The following is a 9,937-nucleotide window of genomic DNA, read 5'->3' as shown; positions in this document are numbered from 1 at the left end:
GGGAAGTTAAAGGCATTTACAGTGGGACATAAGCTCTTACTCCATTCGACAGATAAGATAAGGTAAGATAATGTTCAGCCATGGTCATTGTGTGAGCCATGCTGGCAGGACGCAGGAGCAACCACAAACCACGGATGAAAGGCAAAGTACAAATTTAATCTCAATACCTCACAGACTGGGGAATCACTGAAGCAACCCCCGGGCAGAGGCACACAAGCAGGGATGTGGGCACCGCGGCACAAGGGAGAGTTCTTGTTAGCAAGACTCCTTGGCAGCGGAAGAGTCCTTGTTAGTAGGAGTGCGCGCATGGATTCCCTGTTCTTGTTGGTATTTATAAGGTTCAAACAGGCATCAAACAGTGAGCACTTCCTCACTGTGCTTTGATCTTCTTCCACAACAGGCCAGGATTCTCAAGTGGCTAGATAAGGTATCCCTGAGCCCATCACAGACTTACGTTATCTAAGTGCAAGTGTTTTCCTTGCAAGCACCTGAGACTGAATAACAATTAGTGTGATATATGTGCTTTCCAGCACCCCAGGTGCAGGTCCCTTGAGCGTGTTTACAATTCTCCTCGCCAAACTTCCGTTGCTTTCCCACAGTCATGAAAGAAAGAAGGGTAGGCCCTTGTAGGATGGGCTCCGCTTCCCACGAAGATCAATAGTTGCAAACTCTAAAAGGCATAATATCTGTTTCTCATCGTCAGGACCCTCAGTCGTGACACAAGGACTTGGCCAGATGAGGCCATTGCGACAGGCTCTGCCCATGACTGCAGACATCCCCTGGTGACACCTCAGGAGTGGGCTGACAGAATGGGCTGCACAGTCCTACTCTTGTGGCACTGCTTAGTCTTCCCCTCCCAGTGCCATAGCCCTCGGAGCCAGCATTTATTTCTCTCTTTCCTGAAACAGAAGCTGCCGTTTGGCATGTTGTTAGAAAATGCCTGCTCTGTAAGTGACTAAAAAAACCCAAGAAAAGGGTGTTTTCAGCTGGGCCTTGCAAACTTCTGGTCAGAAGGAGTCAGGCTGGTGATGTGAGGGTGTCCTGCGCTGAGTGGTGTGCACGTGCCCTAACTGCCCTGGAGCCACGTGCCACCCCAGGAAGCTCTGGAGAGGTGGCCCCACAGCAGATGTTCTCTTTGTGTCCAGAAGGAGGAAGGGTAAGGAGGGCCAGAGCTCACTTTTCCAGGTATTTCCAAACTGCAAGAAAACCCCAGCTGTAGTTTAGAGCCTGGAAGAGTTCTTCCTCCGTTCCCCCCTCACGGAGACGTAAACGGCATTGCAGCAATACAGAGTAAGGCACAATGAAGCTGTTTTTAAAAACTACAGCATTATCAATGCTTATCCAGAAGCCGTGGGTGCAGATCACCCAGCTGGTACATGCTAGAGCAAAGTACCTCTCCTTGCAGGATCCCCATCCTGCGAGCCTAGTGGAGCATGTCTTGGGAACAGGCCACTACTGCTGGCTGCGGAGAAAACTCACAGCACCAGTCATTTTACCAGACCCTTCCCCAGTACAATTACATGTCAGAGCAGAGCTGAAAGGAAATTTGCATTCAAATGGAAAGAGAAAATTGGCTTTTGCAGAATATCATGGGGTTGGCAACAATAAATCCCGGTGCCGTCAGAATGGAAATGAGTCGTTCCTGCAACTCTTGCGCTGCTTTCTGGAAACCCGCGTTGTTGCTGAGGAAGTGAAATCTGGTTAGCAAACATAACAGCGCAAGACTTCTTCAGACCTTTTATTGTTTTTCCCAGTATAGGTGCTGCACATTTTGTATAATTTTAGCAAATTGAAAAACTTTCAGGTTTCCAACATTTCCGTAGACCCATAGCATGGCAGCTGCTATATTTCTAGTCAGGTCTGAACGCTGCAGGCACCCTTATGGCTCTGCTGCTTCTTTTTTCAAGTGTCTTCTTTAAGATCTGAGAGCCCTAAACAGTTTCGTCCTCTGCATCTGACATAGGTACAGCATCCAGCATTGTCAGAGTCTGTTCCCTGTCCAGGGTTAGTAGATGTTACCTTAATAAAGCTTTACCCTTGTGTAACAGCAGCAACATAAGTTGCCTTAAGGAAAGAAGTGAATTTGAGAAGAACTCGAATTACTGTAGATACTGTTTTCAGGCTGTGACAACCCACGAGTGGATGAAGTCACCACTGCTGAAATATAAGACAGGCTATTTCTTAATAGTTTGCCTGAATGGTTTCATTGTCGTTCTGCCCAGTGCAAGAGGGGTGGCGGGGCAATGATGGATCTTAGACTTCTCAAGGTGCTAGGTACTATACAGAGAGTTAATAAGTTCCGTTTCCCAAAGAAACTTACCTAAATTAAGAAACTGTGTGATACAGGTGGGGTAAAATAATTGGAAGAAATGGAAGAGGAGGAAAAAGGGAAACATGGTGAAGGAAACCTGGTTTTATGGAGTAGACGTGGACGCAGCTGGATGCCTGCAAATCTAGTCATTCAAATATATCACGTGTTAGAGTCAGACAGTGGAAATATTTAATATGTAATGCGCTTTTTCATTTTGATGAATGCCAGAGTGACCAGCATTCACTTACTTAAACACAGCCTCCTCCCAGGTGCCTACTGCCAGCATCCTGGTGCAGCTCTCAGCGGTGCTGCCTCCAGGTGAGGTGTTAGCGACAGACCATGAAAAGTGCTTTGGATGTGCCAAGTGCCAGGTGCTGCACTTGGGCCACAACAACGCCATGCATCGCTACAGGCTTAGCGAAGTGTGGCTGGAGAGGTGCCTGGCAGAAAAGGACCAGGGGGTTCTAATTGACAAGCGGCTGAACATGAGCCAGCAGTGTGCCCAGGTGGCCCAGAGGGCCAATGGCATCCTGGCTTGTATTAGAAATAGTGTGACCAGCAGAAGGAGGGAGGTGATTGTCCCCCTGTACTCAGCACCGGTGAGGCCACACCTTGAGTATTGTGTCCAGTTTTGGGCACCTCAATACAAGAGAGATGTCGAGGTGCTGGAGCGAGTGCAGAGGAGGGCAACGAAGCCGGTGAAGGGCCTGCAGAATAAATCCTATGAGGAGCGACTGAAGGAGCTGGGACTGTTTAGTTTGAGGAAGAGGAGGCTGAGGGGAGACCTCATCGCTCTCTACAACTACTTGAAAGGACACTGTAGCGAGGTTGGTGCTGGTCTCTTCTCACAGGTAACTAGCGATAGAACAAGAAGGAATGGGTTCAAGCTGCAGCAGGGTAGGTTTAGGCTGGACATTAGGAAAAAATTCTTCACAGAAAGAGTGGTCAGACACTGGAATAGGCTGCCCAGGGAGGTGGTGGAGTCACCATCCCTGGATGTGTTTAAGACTCATTTAGATGTGGTGTTAAGGGATATGGTGTAAGCGAGAACTTTGTAGAGTGGAGTTGATGGTTGGACTCGATGATCCCAACGGTCTTTTCCAACCTAAATGATTCTGTGATTCTATGTTTCTATGTGGCTTAAGTGAACTCAAGGTCTGTTATTTAAACTGAACCGATCCACCTTTGTGTACGTGAATTAAGGGAAAAGTGGATAGTGATCATGTAGCAGGGAGCTCCATTTTCCCCAGGGCTTTCTTTGCCCTCCTGTGTCTGGCCCACTCTTACCTCGTCTCGTTTAATATGCAATAACAGAATGCAGTTAAGTATTAAGATTCTGATTAGTTACAGAACTTGCAGATGTAGAAAAGCCACTCTACCTCTCCATTTCGGGGTGCCTTAGTGTATATATACTCAGACCTTGCCCGGGAAATCTTTTCACTTATGAGATGAAGACTTGTAGGAGTAAAATCATTAGAAACCCCAGGGGATGGCCAGCATCCATTAGTCATTTACTGTGAAATGGTTGAAATAGAGATCTTTTCCATTTAACTGTCTGTCATTGACTGAAAGCCAGCATCTTTTCCGTTTCAGTTTAAACGAGCTCCTGCCTAATCATATACTGGTTTCACTATCAGAAACGTTATGTTGAGGGCACTATGAAGGCATTGGGAGTGTGGAGTATGCACGCTATACAGTTCTTATTTTAAAGAGAGGACGCTTTTTTCGTCTTCTGTTGCAACCTTTGTTGTAGAAGAAATAAAATATCTGAAACATCTATTTTATAAATTGTATTTTAATTCCAAGGCTTAAAATAGAAGTCCCCTAGAAACAATCATAAGGGTATTTTCACAAGAGCTTTTTGCTTTCTTTTGTATTACAGTACATGACTATTTGCTTTCTAAATGCAAATATATACCATTTTAAATTGTAATATAGGACATACAAAGTATCCTTGGCCTTTGTAGCCTAAAATGATTATGATGAATCTGATAATTGAATGCAGCAAAGTTTCATTTAAAAAGCATCCAAGTATGCATTCCAGGTGTAAACCACGTATGTCGATTTACAGCTGAATCTGTGATGGGAGGCATCTTCCACCACTATTCCTGTAACTGGGAAGAGAAAGAGAATTGCCACCAGAGTGCACATTTAAGGCAGACGGTATTCAATTTAGCTGAAAATGCAACTCATGCCATTTGCCTGCATCCCTCCTGTACCTCTGCAGGTTGTTCAGCAGTCTAGCTCTAACCTGAGCTTCCAGCTTTTTACAGTACTGGGAAAGCAAGCAAAAATGCAGGAAAATCACCAAGAAACCATCTCAATCCTTAGCCTAAACCCACTGACCAATTCTCAAGAGAGACCAACGCATCATATTATGAAGCAGAAGAAAGAAAATCTTTTACAGTTAGAGCACCAAGCTAAGAACAGAAGCACAGGTTCAAACTTTGATGCTTTTCCAGTTTTCCCATTACCCCTAGAAAGGACCTAAATCTGAGCTTGCTAAGGCTAACGACACTGAAGTCAGCTTTGGCTTAGGTCTTTAAACACTCCGTGCCTTGGCACCTGCAAGGCAGGATCGATAGTAAATCTCTCTGCTAGGCATATGATATGTGAAGATCAGCTAGTGATTGATGTAAGTAAACAAAACAGATTTTTCAGACCAGGTAATTGAGGTAACTCTTGCATTTTGGCCTATGGAAACCCACGAAATTTGATAACTGATTTCACATTACACCTGAATAACGGCCATGAAAAGAGGACAGGCCCATTTGAATTCAATACATCAGATAAATCCCTGAACAGAACTGCAGAGCTTGCAGCAGAATTGCATGTTAGTGAAGTTGGAGGTCGCTCGTCTGCCTAGTTAATTATTTCTTGACAGCAATAAAAACTGCTGAAAGCAATACTATTTATAACTGTTTAAAGAAAGGGAAGAGGGAGGTGTTTCTGAGGACCATGCCAGCATGTAAATAATTATCCATACTCTTCCTCTAATCTCCTTGGCTGCATCATTCTCAGCTGGTGTGAAACTAGCTGAGATGATGTAAGACCTCTGGCTAATATTGTCGTATGGGATGGCTGGTTTTATGCCACACCTTTTTTTTTTCTCCTTTTGGAGAGTATCTGCCTTTGGTGAGGGGATAGCTCTTGACTTCCAGAGTCATCTCCAGTTTGAGCTGGTGACTTACCTGTTGGGGAGGTGCCAGCCCTGTCACTGCAGCACGGTGCACTGCCTGCTGCTGTAGGCGCTGCTGCGGTCCAGCATCGGCACGTACGTTTTAGCCACAATGCAGTAGCTGACCCCGGGCCTCAAATCTTCTATTTTAATAACCTTGTCTTTTCCTTCGTACACCAGGACTCTGTGTTGCTTCAGAATGGAGTAAAAACAGCCAGTCAAGCACATTGCCCTAGCAAGTGTGGCTGTGACTCAAGTTTGATAAGGCTGGAGGACACAGAGCAGCACGTGGACTTGCACGAAGTCAATAACATTAATAATTTATTTATGATTTTTAAAGAAAATTCCCCCTGAAATTCCGCTCCTGTCCCAGTCTGGTTTGTTTTTTTTTTTTTAATCTAGGCCTTAGAGTATAAAATACTAAGTTGATGGGAAAGAATAAGGGCAGGAATTGCAACTTGATTCAATCAAATTCAATTCCTGAAAAACAAGCCTACTTTGTTTTCAAATACTTACACAGTCGTCGATGCCACCACAATCCCAGAAGACTATTTCAACTGTAAAACAAGAATGATGTGCCCATACTTTCCTGGCTTTTCAATAGTAAAGGATTTATGCTTGAATATGCACTTACCTCGTCTAGCAAGTTGTTAATTATGAAGACTTGATATAGCAGATCATAATAATTTGTCATTGGTATCTTGCTGCCTCTCTTCCTTTTATAAGGAGAACGTGGAGCCTGGAGCTTTAGTATTATGGATGTGTCGTTATGAACCACAGTTACTGTCGGAGGTCCTATCATAGCTAAGGAAAAACATCAAAGCCATGAAAAAAATCACAGTTTGTTAATAATGTTTCACAGACCACAGTTTGAATTCTTTCAATGATTTATTGTTCTTGTTACTAACATTATATTATGCTGTATTTACTGTTGAAGTGCCACTTTGTAAATCCTTACTTCTTGGTGGTTATTGCTCGGGACATTTTGGGGGTGACGTTCCCCATGTTTGTAAATCTATTTTTGAGCCAAACTCTTCGATATCTCTCAGAGCTGCACGTTGCTGACTGCAGGCTTGTCAAGCAAAATGCTTTGGATTCTTTGCCCTGATTTTCTTTTCTTTTCCCGTGTTTATCTGTGTGCTTGGACTGCATAAAACAGCTATTTGAACCCTTTTCAGTTACGTCAAGGATGAGCTTCAATCCTTACTTTCAAAATTTTTTGCAGTCCGCTTGGTTAAACCCAGCTATGGGTCCAAACTAGGCAGCAGCTGCCCCGTGTGTCTCTCCAGGAGGACGAGGTGGCACAGGGCAAGACGGGCTGCTGCTGCTGCTGCAAGGTGCGGCTTTATGTCAAAGCTTCTGGTTTCTTCTGTACAAGAGGCTCAAGGTAGTTTGCACCTCAGGACTGTGAAGTGACCTGCACTGATGCTCACAATTCAATTTTGCATTGACCGGTGAGGGAAAACTGGTTAATTTACGGGGAATTTGCTGGTAGGTACACTGGTATTGCTCAGTGTTTTGACAGTCCTACAATTTCTGACATACTATGGCATTATAATGACTCTGCTAACTAAAAGTTTTTCTTATGTCCCATCTAATTACATTGCAGTCAGGAAAACACATAAATGTGAGAAGATTGGTGGCCACACGGCTCTCAGTTCTCTTCTCCCTGTTCCCCTCAAGCAGAGGATGTTTCCTTCTTTTCCACCTTGTGCCCAGTCCTTCCAGCAGCACCAAAACCGGCTGAAAATAATTTTTATAGTTCCATGCTTTGGGGTCCTTAAAGGGAGCCGATCATTTCTGATCCTCTAAAGAGATAAGCGGCTACTTATCCATAATTGGTTGGCAACCAAGTGTGGGGAAAAGTATTTTATCACAACCCTTTGCATGAGAGCTATTGACTTGCAACTTCTTTTGGTACAGCTTTGTAGCTAGAAAAGGATTACTCATGTTTGCAAATTGTGAGCGAAAATGATGTATTCCACACCACAGAAAATCCAATTTCTTTCTCAGACAGACCCATATGTTGGTACCTACTTTCTCGCCAGGGAGTGAATCTGCAGCTGAGGCTCCAGTCGGAATAGACGCCAGCTGACGCGGCTTTCACTCTGCCATAATAAGGCTCTTGAATGTCAGAGGTCTCATTCGTTAGGTCACAGACATGGTTTCGAATCCCCCAGCAGTCATCTTTGTTTTGCCATGTGCTCTGCCCATACCTATGGAGAAAGAGGAGGAAGGATGTAAGCTTTAGCTATTGCCAACCGGTTCTCTACAGATTTTTAAACTTCCTTTTTAACTCAGCGGTACTGACAGGCGTTTTGCCATGGAAATTAACTGTCTTCTTCAACTTGATGGTGGGGAAGATTGATTTCATGGGCGTTTGGGAGCTACGGGTTTCTGTCTTTTCTGAAAGAAACCCAAAGTGAAAGAAACATGGGTCACCAGCCCTGTAGGAAGCCACTGCACACTTGCCCCTCAGGAGAGGCTTTGGCTTAGCCAGTGCATTTAATGATGGGCAGAACTCTGTTTTCCACCAAATAATTTCCTAAAGGTGATTTCAGGTGCTCACCAGGGACAGGAGCATACCTCCTCCGAGGACCAGCCCCTAGCGCTGCCTCAAGCTTGCCGCGTGAAGCACCCTGCAGCACTGCTGTGGGCAAAGTGGGCCACTGAATCACCTTCAATGCCCTATTGCAGAAGCACCTGACCTAGCTAGACCTGCTTCAGGCAGGCGGTTGGACCCGGTGGCCTCCAGAAGTCCCTGGCAAACTACATTTTTCTGCAACTCTACGGTGCAGTGAGGGTGCAGAAGGTCTTGCTGGAGGTGCTTGTTCCCTGCCTGCCTCCGGCTGCCTCAGCTGCCCCTTATGGGCTATTGAGAAGTGCAGAAACAACCCAGAGCTGGCAGCCGAGCAGGACGTGGCAGTTGCCCAGACGTGGTGACAACATCCCCTGTCAGCCGAGAAATCCCTTTCACATGCAGGGATGGGCCCCAGCCCAGCGGGAGCCTGGAGTTCCCCCGGTACTTACACTTTATACTGCACAAAGTAAACCGTGTCTCTCGCCTCTCTGGCTCTCCCAGGCTGCCAATGCAAAGTGTTGTTGAAGTTTAACGAACGGAACTCTACCTTCTGTGGCTTAATCGAAGCTTGCAGGTCTGGGTTTTCCAAAACTAAAATCGCTGCAAATAATAAGGACTGATAACATAACGTGTTTGTCACAGACATGCTCCGCTGTACTTAAATCGGGAGGGAGGGGGAGGGGGGGCAGTATTGCTACAGCTCATTTGTTTTTATGACTAGCAGACTGCAGGGAAATTAAATTTTCTGGATCTCATGTTAAAAACTTCCCAGATCTAGTAGTTACAGAACAAACACGCTTAGTATTATGAAAGGAACACTTTTATGTGGTTTGGTTTTGGGTTTTGTTTTGTTGTTTGGTTTTTTTTTCTTTCATTTTTCCTTAGTGAGTTTACTGTGGTGAAAGATGCCTGATGGACATCCCAGGAAACAAACCCTTCGGATCAGTTCACAGAGCCTGCAGTAAGCAACCACATCAGTATTTAAACTTGAGTGCTCTTTCCTCCACATCTCAACTTTAACCTGCAGGGATTATAGCTGTTTTAACAGTTGCCACAACCATGTTTATCAGCTCTTGCCTAATAAAATATAACCCGAGATTCCCTCCTTTTCCAATCGGAACTTCTGTATAAAGCTGCCTGACAATTTTCAAGATAATCTGTTTTCAAACTGCAATGGTTACAGATGACAGAATCAGTTAACAACCTCTCTGAAGCATCCAAATCCTAACAATTTTCTGAGTTTTGTGACCCAGGTGACTCACTATTAATGAAGCTTTACCCCTGGCTTATCACAGAATCACGTAAGACTTGTATTAGTTGAACTGAAACTGATAACACAGCTATGAATAAATTTAATGGGCAGCATGCTTCTTTTAGCTGCATTTCAGAAACTTCAAAGACAAGATTACAGACTAATTTGGAAATGACAGGACTTTTGAAACCCACCAAAAGATTCAGAGATTTCTTGACTCATCCAGAGACTCAAAACAGACCCAGCGCCCCCTCCCCCCGTAGGAAAAGAAAGAGCAGAAAGCCTTTACTTACTGGCTGTCTCATCCTGAAGCAGGTGCACCAGTAAGCAGAGGGAGGAAAGCGTGATGCCCCTCATGCTTACGAGAGCAGCTCCATGACTGAAGAGCATCTCTCTTCCTCTTGGGCATGTCTTATGAGGAAGTAATTATTAAACACTCCAGAGTTCCCCTTATTTTCAGCGGTTTCCAAAATCCCCGGTTTGGCTTTGCTTTAATTTATCTGAAAGACATATGAGTTACTCTAAATTAAACATAAGCAATTGTTCTTGGCAGCTGTGGTCACTCTGAAGTTTGGAACTAATTATGAAGCAAACCAGTGTGAAAAAAGGTCCTTT

General features: G+C 44.7%; 1 protein-coding gene across 1 annotated transcript; it reads right to left on the bottom strand.

Annotated features, from left to right (window-relative positions):
- Positions 1-4,348: 4,348 nt before the first annotated feature.
- IL22RA2 (interleukin 22 receptor subunit alpha 2) lies at positions 4,349-9,712 on the bottom strand. The gene is made up of 6 exons (XM_074578284.1): positions 9,616-9,712; positions 8,520-8,670; positions 7,527-7,705; positions 6,124-6,293; positions 5,503-5,681; positions 4,349-4,425 (listed from the first exon to the last, which is right to left on the bottom strand). Exons 1-5 carry the CDS (start codon positions 9,710-9,712, stop codon positions 5,526-5,528), a joined length of 753 nt encoding a protein of 250 aa, XP_074434385.1. The 3' UTR covers positions 4,349-4,425; positions 5,503-5,525.
- Between the last annotated feature and the right edge of the window lie 225 nt (positions 9,713-9,937).

The sequence above is a fragment of the Larus michahellis genome, chromosome 3 (genome assembly GCF_964199755.1).
Source record: "Larus michahellis chromosome 3, bLarMic1.1, whole genome shotgun sequence".
NCBI classification, from domain to species: Eukaryota; Metazoa; Chordata; class Aves; order Charadriiformes; family Laridae; genus Larus; species Larus michahellis.
The sequence above is the reverse complement of the archived record's forward strand: the minus strand, read 5'-3'. Positions and strand labels throughout refer to the sequence as shown.